This window comes from Eretmochelys imbricata, chromosome 1 (assembly GCF_965152235.1).
Source record: "Eretmochelys imbricata isolate rEreImb1 chromosome 1, rEreImb1.hap1, whole genome shotgun sequence".
NCBI classification, from domain to species: domain Eukaryota; kingdom Metazoa; phylum Chordata; order Testudines; family Cheloniidae; genus Eretmochelys; species Eretmochelys imbricata.
Window position 1 is genome coordinate 321,529,790 of NC_135572.1, and position 25,524 is coordinate 321,555,313.

General features: G+C 39.5%; 1 protein-coding gene across 3 annotated transcripts in view; it reads left to right on the top strand.

The window, feature by feature from the left end:
- Positions 1 to 837: 837 nt before the first annotated feature.
- Positions 838 to 25,524, top strand: part of TUBGCP6 (tubulin gamma complex component 6) — a 30,379-nt gene continuing 5,692 nt past the window's right edge. The window contains exons 1-21 of one of the 3 annotated variants that reach the window (XM_077834682.1): positions 838 to 950; positions 1,801 to 2,620; positions 4,655 to 4,818; positions 9,200 to 9,410; positions 9,956 to 10,129; positions 10,848 to 10,969; positions 11,526 to 11,601; positions 12,825 to 12,934; positions 15,002 to 15,093; positions 15,195 to 15,334; positions 16,234 to 16,383; positions 17,028 to 17,109; positions 17,202 to 17,290; positions 17,790 to 17,905; positions 20,024 to 20,162; positions 20,255 to 20,371; positions 20,617 to 22,024; positions 22,558 to 22,613; positions 22,698 to 22,887; positions 23,157 to 23,325; positions 24,249 to 24,390. In XM_077834682.1, the coding sequence (XP_077690808.1) occupies positions 1,877 to 2,620; positions 4,655 to 4,818; positions 9,200 to 9,410; positions 9,956 to 10,129; positions 10,848 to 10,969; positions 11,526 to 11,601; positions 12,825 to 12,934; positions 15,002 to 15,093; positions 15,195 to 15,334; positions 16,234 to 16,383; positions 17,028 to 17,109; positions 17,202 to 17,290; positions 17,790 to 17,905; positions 20,024 to 20,162; positions 20,255 to 20,371; positions 20,617 to 22,024; positions 22,558 to 22,613; positions 22,698 to 22,887; positions 23,157 to 23,325; positions 24,249 to 24,390 (4,491 nt within the window). In that variant the 5' untranslated portion in view covers positions 838 to 950; positions 1,801 to 1,876. The other 2 variants (XM_077834691.1, XM_077834701.1) reach the window with 2 other exon arrangements.

The window sequence follows — 25,524 nt, forward strand, 5'->3', positions numbered from 1 at the left end:
GCTGGAGCACCCACCGAGTCAGCGCCAAAGGTGCCACTTTTGGCCGGTTGTTAAATTTAGAAGCCCCTTTAGAACCGGCTGTCCCACACTGGTTGTCCCACAACCGGTTCTAAAAAGGCTTCTAAATTTAACAACCGGTTCCAGCAAACCAGCTTCAGCTCACCACTGCCTCTCCTCCACCCTGCCCACTCACCCCTCTGCCCTCAGACCATGCCTGCCCCCACCCCCGGCCTGCCCCACTCTCCCATCTACTCCTGCAGCCCCGGATCAACAGGCAGTGGGAGGGAGCTGGGGGGAGCCTCAAGAGAAAGAGGCGGAGCAAGGAGAGAGCCTGGTGCTCAGTATCCGGTTTTCACACTCTGATGCTGGCCTCCCTGTGCTAGAGCCTCCACATTTATTTATTGACAAATAACATTGGCAGAACCCTGCAGAATTTTACAATAGCGTGGGCAGAAATTTTCTTTTGTCTGGTGCAGAATTCCCCCCGGACGGAGCAAACACCAGGTTGATCTGGAACGGGCCTGTCAATGCAAAACCACCCCGCCTTTCGCAGCGACCTTCAATACTCCCCACAAGCACCAGCAACCACAAACCGCCCAACCCCCAACAGGCGGCTTTACGAGCCCCTTCCCGCGCTGCCCCCTTAACCCCTTCTTCTCTCCCCCCTCAGTGCACCCGCTAGGCGAGCCCCGCCCCCTCTGCCGTCCCCGCCCCCTTCTGTGAGCCCCGCCCCGCAGCAACCCCAGGCCCCTCTTCCGGTTCCTACGCCCACGAGCCGCGTCCCCCACCCCTGCTTCCCCCGCCCTTGGCTGCCGGGCCCCGTCGCTCTCCCGTGACGTCCCAATGGCGGCGCCCGAGCGCGGGGCCGCTGGCTGCTCTGGGGCTGGAGCGGCCGGTGGGCCCGCGGGAGCGCGCAGCCCTGAGAGGCGCCTGGGGCTGCTCAGCGCGGGGTAGGGGCAGGGGGATGGGCGGCCCCAGGCCTGGCGGGAGGGGGCTGGGGGCTGTCCCGACTCTTGGTGGGGGCTGCCGGCTGCCTCGGGTATTGTGGAGGGGCTGGGGGGGGGGTCACCCCAGTCACCGGGCGAGTACGGGCGTGCTCGGCTGGGACCGGTTACAGTCACTATACGTTTTGAAGGGGACGCGGACTGGTGCAGATCTTTTGGTGGGAGCGGTGGGGACAGGGTGGACTAGGCACTGCTCTTTTTACCTTTGTGTGCCCCTGGGGACAGGGTGGACTAGGCACTGCCCCTGCTTTTAGCAGCTCTTGACTACTTGCCCTGTCTACACTAGCACTCGAACTGTTACTATCACCAGAATAATTTTGATCTCACACTCTTTTTGCACTGTATTGTTTGAACTCCTAGTATAAATATAGCTGAGTTTGCAGCAGAAAGTTATTTTTGTTAATCAAGTTATTAGTGGGAAATATCCTGAAAAAAGTTGGTATTGACAAGACACGTGGATGTGTTAGTGCTTGACAGTGAAACACTCCTCTACCATGGTAACCTGTGTTCATTCAAGTACCAGGTAATCTGTGTTCGTTCATGTACCACGGCAGGCTTTTTATCTATGGTGTAACCTGTCCTCTTTATATAAAAAAAAAAGTGTGAGATCAAGTGTGTGTGTGTGTGTGTGTGTATATGAAACAGAGGTTATGATGTAGCGGTTTGGCTTTATCTGTAACGCTGCACATATTGGGCTAACTCTATTTTAAATTTAAGTACATTAACACATACTTCCAGAGGTTCTACATGTGTGATTAGTCACTAATGTCTCTTTTTTTTTCTTTGTATTTTCCAGGTCTTGAAATGGAATCAAAGACCAAACATACAGTTATATTTGCAATGAATTAACTTTACCACTTATTTGTGTTGAAATGGAGAGCATTACACAGTTGTTTAGTGACTTGTGTGAAGCGCACATGACAGGTTTGTCATGGAAGGTCCATCTGGGCAGACAGAAGATCAGCAAGAAAAGGGCTAAGCAAAATCTAAAAAGGATTGCGTATAATGCCCTATTCATGAATCTTTTTCAAGAGGAGGCCCGTAAAGTGCAAAACATTTCCAGACTTCCAGTGAAAAACAAAATTTTAATGCTGTCCTTCAACTTGAGAGTTGGCGGAATGGGTGCTCAAGCAGATAGGCTGGAGAAACTCGTGGAGGAACTGGAAACATCTGATTGCTTACCATTTATGGAAATTAATTCTATTCTGGATCTTCTAGTACAGCTTGTAGGAACTGGTCCTCCTCAGCTTCTACCACAAAAAAAGGACTATTTTCTGAACAACAAGTATGTTGGGAGAAATGTTAAATATCAGGGTTATGATTATTATGATGTGAGTGTATTTGAAGCTGATATACAGACTTTAATTACAAATGAAGAGTATCAGTTTAATGACACAATTCAAAAGACAGTTCAGATAATGGAGGCTGCACCCGGCACTGGACTTCCTGCCATCGGATTATTTTCACAGAACTACCCTGTTGGTGACAAGTTTGAGAAGGAAACACGTGTCTCACTCTTTGGTGCTCTTGTCCATAGCCGTACATATGACATGGACATCAGGTTGGATCTGCCACCAGTACCTGACAATGCGGATTTGTCTGGACTTGCGATTAAAGTATGGTGTCAATTTATTTTCACTATACTTATTATTTTACTTCAGAGTATATACATACTTCCAATATGCCTTTTTGAAACTTTTTTTTTTAATACTACTGTACGAAATGGCTGTTTATCAGCATTACAAAGGTGTGGATTTAAAACATTTGCTTACATCATTCCCTGCTCATAATATTTAATTTGCATGTGAGCATCCCTCTTTACATCTCTGTTCTAGTATCCAGTTGACCAGGTTGCAGGTTTTTTTAATTGGAGCCCTTCTTGAGATGGTTTTATGTAGCTCCCCGCTACATGCAACCTTTCACTAAGCAAAGTTTCCACTATCTCTTTTTTGGTATCATTTTTCTCTTTCGTCCTGTATTGTTATATAGCACTGATAAGAACTGCAGAAGAAGCTAGATTAACAGATTTGATTTTTTTTTTCTTTCTGACTATGGGTATCTTTTGCTTTTTCTGTTTTTAATCTTTCTTTTTTCTTATTTTATTGTTGCCCCTGTAATTCTCCCATTTAAAAGAGAAGGCTACATGCTACTTAGGGTGAAGATGGTCCAGTAGCACAGGGGTAGCCAACCTATGGCACGTGTGCCAAAGGCGTCACACAAGCTAATTTTCAGTGGCATTCCGGGGGGCTCTGCATTTTAATTTAATTTTAAATGAAGCTTCTTAAACATTTTAAAAACTTTATTTACTTTACATACAACAATAGTTTAGTTATATATTAAAGACTTCTAGAAAGAGACTTTCTAAAAATGTTAAAATATATTACTGGCACGCGAAACCTTAAATTAGAGTGAATAAATGAAGACTCAGCACACCACTTCTGAAAGGTTGCTGACCCCTGCAGTAGCAGTTTCTTTTGCCTTGGATGTGTATGCTTTTGCTACTGAGCTGAGTTTGGTGGGAGCAGAGGCATGGGCTAGCACAGTGGAGGGCAACCTGCGGCCCACCAGGGAAATCCGCTGGTGGGCTGCGAGACAGTTTGTTTACATTTGCAGGAAGCGGCAAGGGCTGCAGGGACGTGCTGGCCACTGCTTCCCACAGCTCCCATTGGCTGGGAACAGCGAACCACGGCCACTGGGAGCTGCGGGCGGCTGTGCAAATGTAAACAAACTGTCTTGTGGACCACCAGCGGATTACCCTGAAGGGGCCGCAGGTTGCCCACCACTGGGGTAGCAGGTTGCTGGCTGAATCTGTAGCCCTATACACGGTAATTGCAGATTCAACTTTCATTAGGGTTTATGACAGGAACACGGAAGGAAGGCTGGCATGCTTAAAGGAGCTGTATGCCACTTTACCTGTATCTGTGTATGCACGTTGTAGTTAAAGGGGTGAGTCAGATCCTGGGTCAAGGAAGCAACTCTTTTTCTTTACATGCCTGTACCCCTTCTATCAGGTTGGAAAACACTGTATGAAATGTTCTTAGGAGCAATCTGCGTCCAATCAATTTGACCTATTACACAGATTTGGGGTATTACACTGCACACCAAGCTCCCAACAAAGTCAGTGGAGTTCCATGGTTGGGATGTTTAGAGGCCCTGATCCTGCAAACCCGTGCCTGATTTTATGCACATGAGTAGTCCTAGTGAAAACAATGGAACTGGTCATGGACACTTTAATCACATGCATAAGAATTTGTGCGATCAGGGCCTTATTATAAGTCACTTATTTTGTGAAAAAGAAAAACAAAACAGGTTTATTGTTCTGGAGCATTATGTATTATTGGACATCTAGTTTCTGAACTGACGTTATATTCAGAGTAAAATATTTCCGTGTCTAATACTAACATTGTTAATATTGTAGTTTGATTATTCCATTGGCTACCAAAAAAAAAGGCTTGTCAGAAATTGAAGTGGATTTTATTGTTACAAATAGCAAAGTTTCGGTTTGTATAAATAATAAAGCCTGAGTACTTAAAATGAGTATCTTTGATAAATTGTTAAAGTGAGACCAACAATTAAATGGCATTAGCGTAATATTCCTCAATAAATGTTGCATATATGTGTACAGTTTGAACTCTCATGGTTTTTTACAGGTTCCTCAAAGTATAGATCAATCAGAAGATGAGGGATTCCAGTCAGCATCCAATCTGACTCCTGATTCACAATCGGAACCCAGCATGACTCCAGACATAGACCTCTGGGATGCCGTACTTACTTATGGACCCAGCAAACGAAGATGCTGGGAAAGAATTGGATGGTATGTGTCTGATGTTAAGATGAAAAAGAATTGTATGCTTATGTATGGTTTGTATGTATTTTAGTTGGAAGTGACCTTAATTAGAATAAACAAGCTAGGAATATACCATCTGATTTGGAACATGGAGTTCAATATCTTGAGGCTCAGAAGCTTATTTCTGTTCCCTCCGAGCTATGTTTTTGCCAGATAACAGTGTAGTGCTCTATGACATTTTTCAAGCAGCGGGACAGTTTTCCTTGCTGCCATTTAGATTTTGAGTTTTTAGTGGCATGGACTGTGTCTTCATATATGTGTGACAGAGACTAGCACATAGTGGGTGCTATCGTAATAGACATCAATAACACTTTAGGTCGAGGGAGTATTTCTCATTTTATGAACAGCTATTCTTGTTCTAAGGGGGGAGGAGATTTGCATATGTTAATACAAGTACTTGGAGCTTATAGGATCCCATTTCCTCTTCAAAGCAATTAACAAACATTAACCACAAGTTAGACAAAGTGTCCTCATTTTGCTGATGGGGAAACTGCAACATTTTCAGGGCTATGGAGGAAGCTGGTAACTCCAGTCCAGTGTTCGTTCTGTTTGTGAACAGTTGACACAAATAATCTATCAATAGGAACTCTTGACGTGTATATAATCCCCTTCACCCTATTGACTCATTTCAACCAATAAAATGGCATCATGCAAATTAACAGTAGCATGCTAATTAACAGTTTTAGTTGATTGGTTATGATGGTTGTCATTTTGTCAAATGACAGCATTTAAGAATAACTTAAGCTTTAACATGGCCTTGACTACCCAGTAACAATTATTAATGGTTGATATTTTTAGTTTAGCTAATTTCAACCTATTTTCTTCAAATGGAACCTTTGCACAAGGTTTTAATATGAATTATATGGAAAATGTTAAGAGCCTGTTTTGTTCCATTATTCAGATCATTTGGGTGAAGAAAAAGACAGGGAATGCTGAATTTCAAAAAATGATTATTTTTAAAATATTTGCGCAAGGGAATATAAGGAAGTACTTAATCCAGAAATTGATCTAGAATATTCACTTGTCCTGTGAAAAGCAATTATGCCAAGTCTTGAAACAAAATTCATTAATTACACTGGATAATAGGCTAAACATTAGCTGGAATTACCTATCAGTACGTCCATAATAACTATGTACCCTCCGAACCGCTGTGCTGTGGTGCCATTCACAAAACTGTGTAGTCTGGAGGGAGTATTGGTTAGAATGGTAAATATAGGTTTCCTTCTTGCATGAATAAGTAAAAACTTATTCTTTTAACCTTTAAACACTTTAAAAAGGTGTGTGTGTCATTTCCTAAATAAGAGCAAATGCTTATTTTGAGGTCATGTCCAAATAATACTTTTGGATGTCTGTCTAAAGAAGAATTGGTGAGACAGCATTAATCATTTTTCCTTCCAAAGGGTGCATCATATTGTGAAAGGTCTAGGTTTAAGTATGTTATGTTTTCAACATGGGTAATGTGCACTTTTAAATTTAGGCAAAACATCAGTGATGTCTTAACACATGTGTATGAACATGTAAGCTGAACCGGGGTGTGAGAGATTGCATATAGGAGGAAGTGGTTGCAGAGGCACTTAGGAAAATGAAAAAAGAAGAAAAGATTTGGGCCGGTGAAGTACCAGTGCATGTGATGAAGTCATTGGGAAGGGAAGGCATTAAGTATCTTAAAGTTTGTTCAGTTATATTCTTAAGAAAGAGAAAATGCCGGATGAATGGCATAGAAGATTAGTAGTGCCTATTTTTAAATATACAGGAGATATTACACTGTATGCTAATTATCACCCAGTTAAACTGACATCACATGTTCTAAAAGTATGAGTGAAGATAATTGAAAAGTGTCTGCATGGAGTAGTTGAGATTTGGAAGGGACAGTATGGCTTCATGCCTAGTAGGAGCAGAACTGATGCCATATTTGCACTACAAATCCTCATGGAAGAGTTCAGAGAAAAGAGATGGCAATTGGGTATGGTCTTTGTGGACCCATAGAAGGTGTATGATCATGTACCATGAGAACTATTTTGGTGGATTTTGTAATGGAGAGGTGTCCCAGAATGGTATGTCCATCTTATCGAAGATATGTACGATGGAGTAACTACCGTAGTCAAAACTAAATGGGGCTACGTTAGAGAATTTCCTGTAAGTATTGGCCTACATCAGGGATCAGCACTGATCCTCTTTTTGTTTGCAGTTATAATGGATGTGGAAAGTGAGAATATACAAAGAACTGCTTTGGAAAATGCTGTTCATTGGTGACCTAGTGATATGTGCAGAAGTTTGTGAGATCCTGCAAGTCAATTTTGAATAGTAGCAACGTAGTTTTGAGCAGGCAGGACTTGAAGTGAACATTGATTAGACTGTGGCTATGATAACTGAGGGAGAAGGACTCTCCATAAAGGAAAAGGAGTCCTTGTGGCACCTTAGAGACTAACCAATTTATTTGAGCATGAGCTTTCGTGAGCTACAGCTCACTTCATCAGCTCATGCTCAAATTGGTTAGTCTCTAAGGTGCCACAAGGACTCCTTTTCTTTTTGCGAATACAGACTAACACGGCTGTTACTCTGAAATCTCCATAAAGGAAATCACAGGCAGAAAGCTTAGAAGAGTGAAATAGTTTAAATACTAGGATCAGTGGCTGCAGATGATGGTGTCCTCCTGAGTGATATCCAGCATAATATTAAAGCTGTGTGATGCAAATGGCAGGAGTAGATCCCAGTTCTCTGTGACAAAACGATGCCAGTAAAGTTAAAAGATAGACTGTATAAAACTGTAATTCGACACATCTTAATGTATGGAACAGAGACTTGATCAGTCGCAAGAAATCAATATGCTTAGAGCCCTTCGCGGATACAAAATTTGTATCTGCATTCGATCCGCAATCTGCAAAAATGATCCGTGGATATAAAGTGGATATCCGCAAATTTGCAGGGCTCTAAATAGGCTCTTCACCATGGAAATGAAGATGTTGACAGAAGCTTGGATGCTCCATGATAGAAAGTGAAATGAGGTTGTAAAGGGCCTCAGGCAGGATGCGCCAATTGAACACAAATTGAGGGAGGCAAGGCTCTGTTGGTATGGGCATATCAGTGGAGACTAGAGAGTTCTATCATCAGAAGAGCTCTTGCAATTGTTGTGGATGGAAGATGACCAAGGAGGAGACAAAGACTCAGTATGTGGACCAGATATCAGCAGAGTACAGTGAGCGCAATCTGTACAAGAGCCTGGCATACAGTCATGAGTTTTGAAAGAAGGCTATAAAAGTTGCTGACCCCGAATAGGCAAGTGGAATGAGAGAAGGAGGAGAAGTGCCGTTTTCACTCATATGTTTTGTTTTAACCCAGTAGTTCTCAACCTGTGGTCTGCAGATCCCTAGGGGTCTGCAGACGATGTCTAGGATTTCCAAAGGGGTTCGTACCTCCATCTGAAATTTTTTTAGAGGACTGCAAATGAAAAAAGGTTGAGAACCACTGTTTTAAAACCACTTATAAGTTTGCCCAGGATCTTTGTAAGAAAGTATCCATTCCAACTCCAGTTCTAAATTGTGCACAGATACGAAAGATGTAATTAAAAGATGCATCCTAGAACACTGGAAAAATCTAGTTCCTTTGCTGTATAAGATATGCTGACTTGTGAATGAACTTGTGCTTAAGTGTTGTGGGGCCAGGTCATGTGTGATTGTTTTCTAATGGCTTCTCAATGCCATTTAGCAATAGTGATTTTTATAATTAAGTTATTACTGGAAGCTGTGGGTAATATATGAACAGTATTTTGAATGTTTTGTTTCTGTGTTTAGATTTCAGATTCTTTTATGCAGGGACATGCCTTTCTGTTTGTTCTGTAAATTCTCTGGAACACATCTGGTGCTGTAAAAATTATCGTAATTAAGAATGGGTTGGTAGTGGAGAGATTTTTAGGTTGTAGTTCAAAACTGGCTCTTGGCAGTTGCCTAGCTTTTTTAACATTTGCGCTGCAGAACTTCACTTACTATTTTAACAAAAGTTATTTGTAACTTCAGCAGTTAATTTGTGTAGGTAATTTTGTGTAAGCAGTGGTAGTCGTCTTCCCTTCCTCTTTGGGAACCCACCCTGGTCTTTTCACTCTTCCTGTCAGGAGCTGGTGCAGACAGGATCTTGGGGTCAAATACATCTATCGCTTTCTTCAAGAATGCCATTTCCTGCATGCTTTTGACAGTTGTCCACACAGCCTCCTTATGCAAATGTTGCATTGTAAATAATGCACGAGGGTAAAACATTTTTAATGACTGTGTAAAGTTCTGAAATGTCTTTATTTTAAAGGAAAGCAGTTGATTTATTCTTGGCTTTTATTGTTTCTGTATTTTTTCTGACACAGCCCACCTGGTAAAAAAGAGGAACCATATCTTACTGAAGCTGGAAGAGAAGCTTTTGACAATTTTTATAGGCTTCGAGAAGGGGAATTAGAACTATTTAGCAATACCATTCTCCAGCTTCCACAGCTTGTGCTAATGAAAGAATTTGAACTGGTTAAAGATGTTTTGAATGTCCTTATTGGTGTGGTATCTGCTACATTTTCACTTAATCAGGTATGAAAAACTTTTCTAAGAATGATCATGTTCAGTCACATCAGATTTCATGATTTTTGGTAGAGATTTTTGCAAGAGAAATAATTTTTTTGCATTTGAAGTTTTGTGATTCCTATTAGTATAACTTAAAATAATCAGAGAACTCTTTTACTGCAGTTTAAATGTCCAAAACAGTCTCCAGAGAGCTGTACAAGAAAATATGTGAGAAAGTAAATTAATGGATTCCACGAATGCCTTAAAGTGATTAAAATAATGTATAGAGAACTGTTTGGTTAAAAGATTAAGTAACAAGAATTTTTATATACACTTTAATATAATTATGATTTAATTTTCCTCCTAAAATTGTGCTACCTTTTATATCTGTTAATCTTTTTGTCTCAGGTATTTAACTCCAGTCACCATAATAAACTGCAAATCTGTGTGCCATTATTTTATGGGGGTTTTGTTTTCAGGCAGTTTGGGGTGAGGTTGTGTAATTATATAACACTGAATATATAGTTCTGAAATAACTAACTGGTACTGTCTCCCTTTCTGCACAATTCTAGGCTGCTCAGACATTTGTGATAAAGCAGGGGATATATGTATCTGGAACATCACCTGAGAGCATGAACAATCTCCTGTCAGAAGTTGCTGAATATGGAACATATTACACACGATTGAGTCGCTTCTCTCTTCAGCCAGTCTTAGACTCCTTGTACAACAAAGGGCTTGTATTTCAGGTAATGTACTTGAATGGTGCTGGCCTGCTCAATAGTGTGTTTATTGTTTCTGTAGAGGAATGATCTTGACATGCTGTTTATTGGGAGGTAAAGGGTGACTGTTTCTCAAGTTCTGCAGTATTGCTAAATATTTGATTAGTAAATATATTAAAAATATAATAGCTCTTTTTTGTAAGTGTAAATGCACTTCACAGTGTAAAAGAAATAAAATGAGGGAAACAGTCCACTTTAATACCTTTTATTAGATCATGTCAGTTTGAAATTGCTTACTGCTTCCTTGTAGATATTAGTTCTCCAAATGTGACTTGGATTAAGCAATGCGATGAATCTTCTGTGTGTGGTGAGGTGTAATTAACTTTGTTGTTGTCAAATAAGTATTCTTTTTTAACCAGAGGGGCAAAGGGAATCTTCTTTGTTTGTAATACCCTATTAAAATTAATATTAATTAAAATTAATAAAAATTAATTAAAATTAAAATTCATATTAATGTTAATAGGTGCTGTCCATATGCATGAAAAGGAAACAATCCTGTTATCTTTCAAATACACAACTTTTCTTGTCTTGCCATTGAAACTGGACTTTTTTTTTTAAGATAACGTACCCAAATTAGAATGCAGTAAATGTGTTTTAATGTTAATGTACTGTAATCAGTGTGAACATAAACTGAGCACTAATAGTTTTAAAAGCAGGGTGTTGTCAATGTTTTTTCTTCTACTAGGCATTCACAAGTGGATTGAGGAAGTACCTTCAGTATTACCGCGCATGTGTTTTGTCAACACCTCCCACTTTAAGCCTTCTAACAATCAGTTTTCTCTTCAGAAAATTAGGGCGACAGCTAAGGTAATATTATAATATTAAAGCATTGTAGACTGAAAAAATGAACACTAAAAAGCCACTACTAGAGAACCCTTCCTATTCAATCTCTGGTGTTCATTTCGTAATATTTTCACAGAAAAAAATCTTTAAATTCCAGAGGCTGGTGGTAGTAATTCTACTACCTAGCTCTAATAGTCGTCTTCATCAGTAGATCTCAAAGCACTTTACAGATAAGCTCCTATTATATCTCCCCACTTTTTACAGATGGGGAAATTGTGGCACAAGGAGGTGAAGTGAGTAAGGATATAAGGACTGATAGACTAGATAACTTTAGTATAGATAGTTAGACCTAGAGTCCTGGCCAAATTCCAACTTGAGTCACCATCTGCGTATCTAAATACTTTCTATAGCTTGAATTGGAGAAATGTTCTCCACCTCCCCTCCATACACCTGTTATAGTTTGATGCTGCAAAATGATAGCCTCATGCCACCCAAGTGTGGCACATTTCATTGATCACTGTAAATGACCTGGGATACTTCTGTCTGAAAGATGTTACATAAATGTAATTTTTTGGTTTAGGTATTTAGCTGAGCTCTGTGGCATAGGAACAACTGTTCTGGGGATCAGCAGAGGTGCTGGTGCTTCATTTCCTACGGTGATTATTGATCTTTTTTGGAAACCTATTGTTTTAGTTTTAATATCAGTATATCCGCTTCAAATAAATTGAGTAGGATTTTTTTAAATGTTCAGTGTTGGCCTCTGCTCCCAATGAAGTCAATGGGAGTTTTAGCAAAGAACACTATTAGATCAGTGCTGAATGCTTTTGAAAATTCCACGTAAATGTTGCATGAAATGAGAGAGAGAGAATTCATATACTGATTATAAATTGTTAAATTAATGTTGGATGTCTGTCACTGTTCTGCAAGTGGGTATACAATAGAAACACTTTTATAATATAACACACACAATTTTAAGTATTTTTCTGTTGTATTAGCAAGATAATCCAAGCATTAAAAGCAATGCTCAACAGAAGAAGGCCTGCTACAATCCTTCCTATTTAGCTTTGCCCCTCTGAAAAGTTTCAGTGAATAGATAAGACCTGAAGGTGAACATACGGGCTCAGTCAGACCAAAGAGGAAATGTGAACTTCAGCGTCTGTGGCTTTCCAATGAGAATGCCGTGCCAGCCCCAAATATTTAAATATTGGGACTTTGCCCTAGTGATTTCAATGGATGAAGTAAAGCTCAAAAAAAGTGGACCCTAAGATATTCAGGACCCAAATTAAAGCCTTTTATTAGAGTTCAAAACCAACCCCTTGAATTGTCCCTGGAAACTGGTTGGAAGGTAGTGCAGTCTATCGAGCACTGGTGTAATATGCTGTATCCTTGAAACTCTGCTATGTAGGTGGGCTGTTTACACTATTGAAGTTTCTATGGTAAAGAGGTACGGCCCCACATAGAGTATTGCAGAAATTCAGTATATAGAGGTAGTAAATGCAGGGACAATGGTGGTAAGGTGTACATCTGGTAGGTAAGATTACAATCTCGTATTCAAGTAAAGATGAGAAAAGTACTCATGGCTACAGTTGCTATCTGGGTATCCAGAAACAATCCAGGATCCAGAAAGAATCCTGACGATTCCAATAAAACTTTGTCAGTTGAAGGGGCATATGTCACCTCTGCCATTTCCTCTGGTTGTTGTTGACCCATCCCACCAATATCGTTTCAGTTTTATCCAGACTGAGCCATGACCAAATTGTCTCTGTCTAATAAATAGATGTAAAGATGTGTATATTATGAATCTTTTTTTTACTAATAGTACGATGGATTTTACTGTTTTGAAATGTAGTTGTTTTATCTTTTTTTTTTTTTCTTCCAGGGAGTAAGATTGCTTTCATACTTGTACAAAGAGGCTCTCAATAACTGTAGTAATGAACATTACCCAGTTCTTCTGTCATTGTTAAAAACCAGCTGTGAACCATATACCAGGTGGGTTGCAGACTGTTTGTTTTATAATTGTGCTTAGCAATGACTGTAATAATAACCTACTGGTTTTCCATTTGGGCATTTTTAATGTAATAACCACTTTGAAGAAGTGGATAACTAGGCTGGTTTAGTTTATAAAGGGCAGACCATTAGCTTGAAGATTTTCAGAGTGGATGTGAATTATTTTTAATGATTTAAGGTGTGGTTCGGCTCTGAAAACTGACTGCAAAAATGGCATTGTGTGGGTCCATATTTGCTTTCCAATGACTTCCGTAGCAAAACCTTTTTTCTTTTTTTTAACAAATAAAAGGATATTTTTTTCCTAACTGCCAACCCAACAAATTCACTCAGGGATCTGAGACTCAACCAGGGTTCAGTTTCTTTCCTTCTTGTACATCATCACCACCACTAAAAAATATCCTGCAGCTGATATTTAATTACACACAAAACCAGGAGAGATCCCACCTCACTCTCTCATACCTGTGTTGGCTTTTCAATGTTAATAGAAGTTCAAAAGTTGTAAAAACATCTTTTATATCACTAACGTAAGCATAGCTGTTGAGTAAGAAGTTGTTATCTTTAATAGAGTCCCTTGGATGTACCAGTTTCTTTAATCAATATCCACACAACTTTGGAAATTGCTTATCTACTTCTGTAGCAATGCTACGGAGTGTATAAGATATTAGACATTTTTAGGAACTACAATAGTAATTTTAAAAAATCAATAATAATGGGGCAAGTATAATAAAATTAAACAGGACAAAACAAACCCATCAAGATATTCTGAACTGAAGACTCCACCCACTGCCACCCTTTCCCTATGTTCAGTTCCCAGTCAAATTTTGGGCCTCAGACCTTCTCAGCTGTAAACCTGTTGAAATACTTAATTGTGGCTTCACTTCTGCAAATTATACCTTGACAGACCGTTGAGTCTTCATTGTGTTTATTGCAGGAGTAGGACAGTAAAGTTATAAGTACATGCATAAAAATTTGCAGGATTAAGGCCTAAATGAGTTTGTAACAAGTCACTATGAGAACATCAATTGTTTAAGCAATAATGGTTGCTATAGAGGTCATTTCCTGCCAGCTAATGTCTGTCTTGAGGATGTTAACCCAGTCATTAATTCATTAACTTCCAGGAAATGTACCACCTGGAAGTTGTTGTTGCTGTTAGAAATCATAAAAATATAAGGATATTAACACACAAGGCCTTATTTTTAATTAGGTTAAAGTTGAACTGCGGTTGCTATGGATACATTTTTCTGTTTACAGTACCAGTCTGTTCCTAGGCATTAGACCTTTACAGTAACCAGTCGAAAAGAAGGACTGGGCTGATGCTGCTATGGGACCCTGAATTTCAGTATCTGTAATTTATGATAATTTTGTTTCCTCTGTGCATATAGGGAGGATAACCTTTGATTCACACTGGGGTCAAGAGAGTGTTATCATAAATATATGAAAAAAGGAATATTTTCTCCCAAAGTAATAGTTCACGTTTCTCCAGATATATGAAAAGCTGCTCAAGCTCAAAGGAAAAGTTGTCTGAATTTGTGTCCTAGAGTTCTATAGCCTCTCTTCTCCTTCTAAACAAGTTGCATCTAATTAAAATTCTTTCTTCCTCCCCCCTTCCCCATAAAATGTATTCTATCATTATGACAGTGCAAAGGTTTTTATGTATGTCCAGATCAGTATAAAAGACTGTTACTGGAATTAGAATGATTTTAAACTAAATGTTTGCAGTTAAGATTCTCTAAAAAAGATGCTTCTTATGCCAAAAATGAGGGTTTATATTTTTTGGGAATTAACTGTCGATGTGATTATGCTTAACTTTTATATTTATCCTCAACATGACTTGAAGATTTACCGTTTTGTCATGACTTTGACAAATATGCTGCTGATACAATATTTGCGGCATGTGCATGCATGCGCACATGTGCATCCACACTGATTGAGATATAAATACATATGTGTGTGTCAAAGAAAATAATCTGTTATGTGTATTGGTTCAAATAAAATAATTTTAGAAAGGAAAGAGGGACTTAACTCCGTTGTATAATCTTTATTTTTTAGGTTTATCTATGATTGGGTGTACAGTGGTGTATTCAGGGATGTTTATGGCGAATTCATGATTCAAGTGAATGAGGATTATCTTAGCTTCAGAGGTACAGTACATAGATGTAGAACTTCTAGTTTGTTCAGTTTGCATTCTTGTTATCTTTATTAAATACAATATACTTTGATCTTTCTTGTCTTTGATCTATAGATAAACATTACTGGACCCATGGATATATTTTGATTTCAAAAGAAGTAGAAGATTGTGTCCCTGTGTTTCTGAAGCATATTGCCAATGATGTATACATTTGTGGGAAAACCATAAACTTATTGAAATTGTGTTGTCCCAGGGCAAGTACTTGCTTGGTTCTTTCATGTTGCACTACAGAAACAAATTCTTAGCATATGTTGACTGGTTCTGTGGCAAGTAAATTTAAATTTATGCTTTTATTGATAAGTGGCCCTGCCAAGGATGGATGTTGAAGAATGTTATTTAGCTGTTTACATTCAAGTATTCATGACCTCAATATTCCAGTGTAACACAGGTCTTGATAGCTAATTGACAAACTGTGAATGTGCAGAAGCAAGTTTAAAGTACCCTTTGTACAACTTTAGGTTTCATATTTTCCTTTGTGTAAACCCTGAATGTTTTAGGCCTCCAAGCAATTGTTCTCCAACACCCAGACAACACTGACCAAAGCAGGGGGCCTCCTCTCCCTAAAGACCTGAATTTAGATCATACCTTCCCCCCCCTATCATTTTGGCTTTTTTTGCTGCACACTTATTCAGACACACTGTAATAGTTCCATTGTACACATTTTTTGCAAAACAGATCTGTTTGTGGTAGGAAGAATGCTTGAAATAATAAATTTAAAGTTCCCTTTAATTTATACTTTGATCTTTTCATCTGATTTCTAAGATCTTGTCTTTTTAAACCTTTCAGGTCTCAGTCACAGGGTGTAGAAACATGATCCTGTTATATCAGTTCCATTTTCATATCTGGATGTATGTGTTGTACCTAAAGGCAAGCAGTGGCTGTTATCGGACATGTAATGCCATAAGCTATTCAAGAAAGTAATATGATTTAAAATAGACATTTAAACATCTGCAGAATGGCTCAGAACAAGACTCCTCCTAGGAAGCATCTCAAACAGTTGATATATGCATATACAATCATAAAGCCTGATTAGTCATTTAAATTCACAGGCTTTTTTCCCTCTATTTAACTGTATAATATTTCTTATTTGTAGCATTACATATGCTGGTCAGATATCCCTGTTCCTCGGATTTCTGTTATTTTTTCCCTTGAGGAGCTGAAAGAGATTGAGAGAGACTGTGCAGTATATGTGGGTCGAATGGAAAGAATTGCCCGTTACAGTTCTATTAGCAAGGAAGAAAAGGTAAATGAATATTAAAGAAGAAATAATTTTATATAATTAGTATATTTAAAGAGAGCTCAGATTTTTCATTTGATTGTATATGTAAAAGTACTGACATTCATGACTATAGTCTTCCTGTGGTGGTCTGCTTGCTTTGTATTGCTGTCTTGGGGGAAAAAAAGACTAACATAATTGCTTTTAGTTTTGTTTAACTGGCATGTCATTATTGTTGACATTTTCATGATTTTTGGAAATAGTTTTGGAGGATGTTCCACCAGAAATTTGTTGCATCTGCTTTAATCTATTAGGGAAAGGTAATCAAGACCCAACTAATACACTATCAGAGCCTAACTTGTTTATTAACTAATCAGATTGTTCCATTTGTCAAGTCCTTTAAATAATTTGCATGGCTAATTTATTTTAGTAGAACTTCATTACTGTGAGCAGATCATTGTGTTAATAAATTTTAGTATAACCTTAGATTCTACGTTCAGTGATTTGCCTAATTAGGTGTCTCATTTATTAAGTGGGTATAAATCCTGGAAGCCAGCTACCTGAGGACATTATTGCTATGTGTACATGGAATGAAAGCGTGCACTTTAAATTGCAACACTATCTCTTCATGTCTGAAAAGCATAATAAAACTATATATATTTATCTCCTAGGATTTGCGCATGGAGATTGCAAAACAGGAGTTGATTGTTCATGCTCGAGAAACAGCTAGTAAAGTACTAAAAGCCATTAATGGTAAGTTTCAGTGGGGTTTTCATCTAGTGAATTTTTTCTCTGTTTTTTCAGTATGTTGATGTAAAGTAACAGTATTTTCAATTTAAATACAGATCAACAAATATCAGAAAGAATGACTTTGGATGCAAGGAAACGGGAACAGTTTCAGAAATTAAAAGAACAGTTTGCAAAAGATCAAGAGGTATTTCTGTGACTTGATTGCTTTGAGAATTATATTATTTGCTAAAGAAAAACAAAGAAATTACAGTTTTACAGTGAAGCACCAATTATTATGAAATCTAATCTTAGGAACGGCCAGTTATACAAACCATTTTTCCTGAAGGAAGGGAAAAATCCCTACGCAATAGTGATGTCTGTGAAGAAAAACGCAACATCCCTTCACGTTCCGATGTTTTCAGTGCATTGGAAATCACCTTGCAGTGGTTTGAAGGACAAGAAGAAAGTAATGCAGTGCACCGTACTACAGTTTGTGCACAGTACCTACTGTAATTTTGAAATGTTCAATGTTATGACCTCCTCAATCCCCAATTAGTTTATAAAATAAGGGGTTTACTACACATTCTGAAATTGCTCAAACACCTAATGATATATAGTTTTAAAAGCTCTTTAAAATGTGTACATCTGTTTGACTGGGTTGGTGCTGAGAGTGATTTTTTTACGAGTTCTAAATGTTTATGTAGCGTCGACTTACGATGAAACAGGAGGAGATCGATGATGATTTCAGCTATGCCCGAGAGCTCAGGGAGAGAGAGAAAAGACTGAAAGCCTTAGAAGAGGAACTGGAAAAAAAGGCAAGGTAATGTATAAAGAAACAATATTTGTGGTTAATCTCCCAAAGGTTTCAGATCACATTTTCCCATAAGGTCTGGTTTTAAAAAACAATTAAAATATTGCTCTTCATTTTGGAATCCTATCAATGCTCTAAAGAACAGACAGTCTACACCAATGACATCCAGACTGGTTTTTGTCATAATCATGGCTTTAGAAAAACTTTAACAACAAAATTTGTGATCAAAAGCTGCCCACACAGCAAAAAAATCGGATGTGTCAGATCAGATTAAAAACCGGTATGGGGGAATTAACGTAGACTTTTTTTTTTGCTTTACTGCTAATGTTAAATGTTGGTTACGATACTTTCCTCTGAGTCTACATGGACCCCGATCTTACTTCAGTGGGGCTCTACTTGGGCCTAGTGTCCACCAAAGTGGATCTGATTGTATGGTCAGAGCCACAGTTTATACATTGGTGAATGCTATTCAATTTTATTTGGACTATGAATAGCTGTCAGAGGTTAAGGGCTGCATTTTAATCATTTAATCAGGCATACATTGATGGTGAATGAGTATGTAAGGTGAAATGTATATCTCAGTCAGATCCTTTTAATTTGATATATAATCAGCACTCAGATGCAGGTCAGGTATTTCTTGGTAGTTAGTCATTAGCAGGGATCGAGTCTTGGGCTTCACCACATACCTTCAAAATCTCCAGCTGGAAGTGGTGGATTCTCCGTCTCTTGATGTCTTCAGCTCAAGACTGGATGCCTTTGTGGAAGATATGTGTTAGCCAAACACAAGGTACATGGCTCAATACTGGGTAACTGGTTTAAGGGCCTGTTATATATAGGAGGTCAGACTAGATGATCGCTCCAGGGCATACTGTAGCCAGGAGTCATTACTGCTCCCATTAACCATCAAAAGGACACATAAAAGATATTTATGTGATTAAAAATTAAATTGATGAGGACAGTGCCATGGGTGTGGTGTGGTGTGCTATTTTTAATTGTTTTTCCTTATCAGATAGACTTAAACAGTAATGAGCAGGAAACAAAACACTTTTTCAGTGTTAAAATCGGTTCTAATTAAGGCTGCATGTCTGTCACAGAGGTCACGGAAGTCATGGATTCCATGACTTTTCATGACTTCCGTGACTTTTGCAGCGGCTGGTGTGGCTGTCTCAGGGGTTTTCCGAGCACTCGGGCAGCCCCTGGGCCAGCAGTAGCAGCAGTTTGTGTGTGAGAGGGAGCTCAGGGCTGGGTCAGGGGCTTGGGGCATAGGGCGGCACTTATCCCCGGGGTGGAGGGCAGGGGCTTCTCGGAAGCAGCTGGCATGTCCCTGCAGCTCCTAGGCAGAGGGCCAGCTTGCAGGCACCGCCTCCACAGCTCTCGTTGGCTGCAGTTCCCAGCCAATGGGAGCTGCAGAGCCGGAGCTCGTGGCGGGGGCAGCTCATGGAGCCCCCTGGCCTTCCCTCCCCTTAGGAGCTGCAGGGACATGCTGGATGCTTCTGGGGAGCTGCGTGGAGCTGGGTAGGGAGCCTGCCAGCCCCTCCAACCCCGCCCCTCACTCCAGTAGGGATCTTGGGCCATGCACTGCCACCTGGTTCCCCAGCACCAGCAGGGGTCCTGGGCCGCCCAAGTTTTAGTCAGGGATATATAGTACAAGTCATGGACAGGTCACAGACTGTGAATTTTTGTTTACTGCCTGTGACCTGTCCATGACTTTTACTAAAAATACCTGTGACTAAAATGCAGCCTTAATTATAATTGATATAAGTTCTGCATAGTAATTATAGCTGTTACAAGCTTTGACATTACTTATCAATATATACAGCTAATTGTAATTTTTCTTTGTTTTCTATCATACCTTTAAGCACATTTGTTATGAAAAATTAGTCTCCTAATAACATGGTTCTACAAAAACTTATTGACAAAAAATACCATCCTATTTTCATTACATTTTCTCAACTAGCTTCTGTACTGTGGATGAAACCTCTGGTTTTTAATTTTAAAAATATATAATCTGAGAGATCTATCATTTCCTTGCTCTTCTACACCAGCATATGGTCTCAATGTACAGAGTGCAAGATGAAAAATAAGCAGGTGGAGTGTCTGTAATATAGTATCTTTACTCTCCTTCAGGCAAGAAATAATTGATCATTATAGCAAACTTTCTGATGATGCAGCCCGTAGGGAGCAAAGAGCTTTATGGAAAATCCAGCGGCACAAACTGGAAACAGCCCGTCTCAACTTTCTATTAGAAGATCAAAAACATATCGAGGTATCTTTTAAATTTTTAAAAGAAATATCATTTATAGCATTTTAACATTTGATATATTAAAAGCTTTTTGGTTTTGCTATTTTGATTTTTAGGAGATGCTTGAAAAACTTCCTAATGGGAAGTACAGGAGGAAATTAGACATTATTCCGCATAAGCAATGCCAAACAGTTTCACTTATGGACGCAGCTGTAGAAGAACCAAGCTCTCAGGTTAGTGCATTTTCTTACAGAAGCATTGCATGACAATTCCAAGTTTTCTAATGTGAGTTTTGTAAATGTTTGATCACTAAACAGAAGAGTCACCATGGCAGAAATGTGAATGAGTATTACAGTATTGTGGTGCTGGCAATAAAAGGGCAGGACTGGAAATAAAATCTTGTTGTGGAAAAATAGTTTAAAATACATACAAACTGTATGTAAATAGCTGAAGAATGCAATAATTATTTGTGTTTTAGGTATCTTCTGTGGAACCTGTGCATTCTGACAATAATGTTGTCAGAGGTGATTCTGAACCTGGACTGAAGAGTGTTACTTCTGCTGAAAAACCATTGGCTTTGTCCCGGCCAGTAAATACTCATATTAATCAACGTCCTGAGCAAGATGCAGCAGGAACTGAATCTCAATTACTAAGTACAGAACAAACATGGGATCCATCGCAGAGTGCTAATTCTCTGCCTGAATCGAGTCTAAATATTGAGGATTTCCTACCAGAATCACAGGAAGAACAACCTGCTGCCGTTGGCTCTTTACTAGATGAAGGATCTTTACTAGACGAAGCATTTCAAAATATTAGCTCAGAACTTCCTGAAACTACTCAAATAAGTGAAAGTCAGCCTCTTTTGATAGAAGCACTGCAAGGAGAAGGTAATACACAGTTACATCAGCAAAGTGAATATGATTTTAATACAATTCTCAGGCCAGCTGCTGTTTCACAAGGACATGGCAGAGTTGGAGAAAATGTGTTGGTGGAAAGTAGGAGACTTCAGTGGAATATTCATGGACATGTATCCAATGCCAGCTTTAATGTAGGGGAATATGTGCCTTGTGCAGAGACTTCCCAGTCACATTCAAATCCATATGGACATTCTTCAGATTCGCACATAAAGATTGGGGAATATACCTCTGAAGTTGAATCTAGTCGGCCTCGCTGGAATATTCATGGGCATATTTCTGCAGCTCATATTAAAATTGGGGAATATACGTCGGAGGTCGAGTCCTCAAGGCCCAGATGGAATGTTCATGGACATGCCTCAGAAGCCAACATTAAGATTGGTGAGTATGTGTCAAACATAGAGCCTACAAGGCCTCGGTGGAACATCCATGGTCATGCATCTGATGCCAATATCAAGATTGGAGAGAACGTGTCTGAGCCTGTACCATCTAGAGCTCGGTGGAACATCCATGGCCATGCATCTGATGCCAATATCAAGATTGGGGAAAATGTGTCTGAGGCTGTACCATCCAGACCTCGGTGGAATATCCATGGACATGCTTCACAATCACACATTAAAATGGGAGAGCTAGTTTCAGACACTGAACTTTCAAAACCTCGTTGGAGCCCTTTTGGCCATGCATCTCAGTCGAACATTAAAATAGGGGAGTGGTCTCCATCCACAGAAAGTGATCCAATACCTCATAATAAAACCATCTCTGGTCACACATCAGACTCCACAGTTCAGACATTTCAGTGCAATGGAGAGTTTTCTCCCTCTGTTGAAAGTAAGAGAGACAATAAATCATCAGAAGGCAAGGAAGAGGTCTTACCCCAATCACAGTCCTCAGACAGTGTTCCAGTCCTTTCAGATTCTAATATTGAAGGTGAAAAGCAAGAAAACATCACAGAAGAGAGAGAGAAACAAGAAGGTGAGAATAAGACAATCAAACTGTATTCAGTTGGTCAGTAGTTTTTTAGGACCTTATAAAAATTACTATCAAGTGTGTTTGTTCTATCTGGATACTTATGAGTTAATTCACTGAGTATATGGCTAAACACTATTAGAATTTAGAGGTGAGAATTTGCATGTAGTCTTGTCTCCTGTATGAAAAGGGTGAAATATTTGTTAAAATTTTCCACTGGTTTGAAACTTTGCAGATCACTTATAATTCTAGTGTGGTTTTAAATAGCTACTTTGCACTCTGAAATTGAAGAATGTTCTGACAGTACTTTAAATATATTAATGCTAATAGTGTCACTGTGTAATATATAGAAGCATGTGAAGCTAAAGTTCCCTGTTTTTCAAGTGCAGTGTAATGGTGGTTTTGTTACAGATTTTGCATTCTTTTGGAATTATGATCAGGTCTGAGATATGATCCGGTGACTATAGGCAGTTCAGCTGTATTTTGTATGTTCATGGGTTGTTTTTTTTCTAATACTGTTTCAATTTGTGTTATTACAGTAATTGCAAAAGATGTCAGCAAAGATCTCCCTCCAGAGCTTCCTCAGGGTTCACAGGTAAGGAACACATCATTTCTGCATGGGATTTTTGAGAAGATCGGCTCTGAGAGAAGGTGTTAGTTATTGTCTGCATTTTCTTAGACAGAGGAACCTGAAAAATCGATTGCCCTGACTGTTACACCTCAAGAAACTTTACTTTCTGAGGCGTGTGCTTCTGAGACTAAAGAAAAGGAAGATGATGATGATACGTGGAGGAAAGAACAAGCTTATCTGAAAGCCTTATCAGACCAGTATTGCCTTGAAAAATACCAAGACAGCTATGATTTAATGTGTGAGTAGAACTCTTGAAATGGTAGTTCAGCAAGAATATGTAATGATCTTGAGTGAGAAATCAGGATTTTAGCCTAAGGAAGAGTTCTTAGACGATCTTTATCATCAAAATTATTAAGTACAGGAGCAAAACTATTTTTCTTTGCATAAAAATCTGAAGTCTACGGTAGCATGTTTTTGACTTTTCTAATCTGGAATGACTTTCAGGACATTAATTGAAATAGCTTAAGTATAACAGCATACAATTTTTATGTGTGTTCTTCAATTTAGCAGAGTTGCCAGTTTCCCATCTCTTGCATCATGTGATACCCAGGTCATACACTTTCCCAGTGGATCCTTTGGTACAGTCAGCAACAGATGAAACAGCTGTACAACTAAGTGAGCTTTTATCTTTGCCAGTGCTGATGAAACACTCTATTACTGCTCCACTCGTGTCTCAGTAAGTATTAATTAGGAATAACAAATCCACTTTTATTAACTCAGTTATTTTTTCTTTGCTGGTTATTTTCCCTTGAGACAGAGCTGCACGAAAATCTACTTACTACTACTTCGAGTGCTGGTCCGGTCCCTATGTGTATTCCACACATGTGTACACATGCATGCCATGTGCCTGAGTCTGGAAGTTCTTCAAAGCCGTGTCCATTGACTCACACATGCGCATTAGCTTCCCTCATGTTTCCGACCAAGGGTATAATAGGTGGCGTGGGTTGATGCCTCTCCAGTTCCTTCTTAACACTGCATGGCTTTGGTTGAAATTGTGTCCTTCATTGTATAACCTGTGAACTAAACTAGATATAAAATCAATTTACAATGAGTTTAGTTTACAAGTATAGGGTATAGGATAATTTCCTCCTACCCCTGCCTTTGGGGAAAGTCTTCCCCGGTCTCGGGACTATCCCCAGAGTTCCAGGGTTCAAGAATTGCATCTCCTGCCCTCTCTCCTTCTCTGTCAGTGACTAGCATCAAAGGTGCCTGTATTGCCTGGGTGAAGTACACATCTCTGCAAAGATACAGACATGACACTTGCTTAACCAGTCTGGATCCCACCAGATGAAAGCTTCATAAAGGGAGGTTACTGCTAATGTGTTTTCCTATGATCCATGTAGTGTCAGTCTTCAGATATGCTAGCAATTCCAATCAAACTATAGTTCTCAGTAGTGGTAGGTTTTAGTTCTGTGTCATCCTGGATATTATCTGTATATAAGGTTTCTCCCATTTTCTTTTGTGCATGTGAATGTCATACAAGCTGGTACATTATGCTAGATACTGAAACGTTAATTTGATAGTAATATCCACGACTGCATTTTAATAGCAAGGAAAGAATTGTTCTTAAGAGTGATTGTCACTTCATGTTTTTATTAGTGTTTCCCTTGTGAACAAAGCGATAGTCGATTACTACTTTGTGGAACTGAACATAGAGAAGCATTTTGAAGCACTAAGACATTTTTTGTTAATGGAAGATGGAGAGTTTGCTCAGTCACTTAGTGACCTACTATTTGAGAAGGTATTTGCTGGCTTGTTTTATAACTCTGGTATTTGGTCATTTGCAATAGGCACGATATCTGTGAACCTCTAGTATCTCATACAGTGATATTAAGGACTGTTCCCAGCGTTGACATAGGTAGCTAAAAAAAACCAATATGAGTAAGGGTGGTAGAGAAGTGTGGGTTAAAATCCTGTCTGCTATTTTTCCCCTTACCCATTTTGTATCCCCTTGTGCCAAGGCAGCAAATTCTGTAACAAAGAGGCCCTGCTGAGGCCCTAAGGACTGTGGGCCAAAATGCACCCTCTCTTAGAAATGCCCATGAGAGGAGCTACACGAGGCCCAAGAAACTCTGTAAGAGCACTATATTTGGCTGATATTCTCCCTGAGGAATGGGGCGGTGGGATTTGGCAGACCGCAGAGGATGCCAGGTGTCTGACCTCTAAACTAAGCAGAACTTGGAGATGTTCAGGGAAGAAAACCCCCTGTCCTGTGAAAGGCTAGATTGTTTGCACTATTGCTCTGGCCCCTGCTGCCTAATGGCAGCACAGCTGGAGGACACTGTTGCCACTGATTGAGTCCCACCACTCCCCTCCATCACCCTCCCACTTCAAAAATCCCACAGTGTACTGCTGAAGGAGAATTAGGGAGGAGAATATTGGAATCTGCTGCAGAGGTGGCACTTATATGCCCTATTTCTGTGTCCCTGGATGAGGTTCACCTGAGTAAGGTCACAGGAAGGATGGTTTGAGCTTATGTCTAGCTATCAGGACATGCATAGAATCATAGAATCATAGAATATCAGGGTTGGAAGGGACCCCTGAAGGTCATCTAGTCCAACCCCCTGCTCGAAGCAGGACCAATTCCCAGTTAAATCATCCCAGCCAGGGCTTTGTCAAGCCTGACCTTAAAAACTTCCAAGGAAGGAGATTCCACCACCTCCCTAGGCAACGCATTCCAGTGTTTCACCACCCTCTTAGTGAAAAAGTTTTTCCTAATATCCAATCTAAACCTCCCCCACTGCAACTTGAAGCCATTACTCCTCGTTCTGTCATCTACTACCATTGAGAACAGTCTAGAGCCATCCTCTTTGGAACCCCCTTTCAGGTAGTTGAAAGCAGCTATCAAATCCCCCCTCATTCTTCTCTTCTGCAG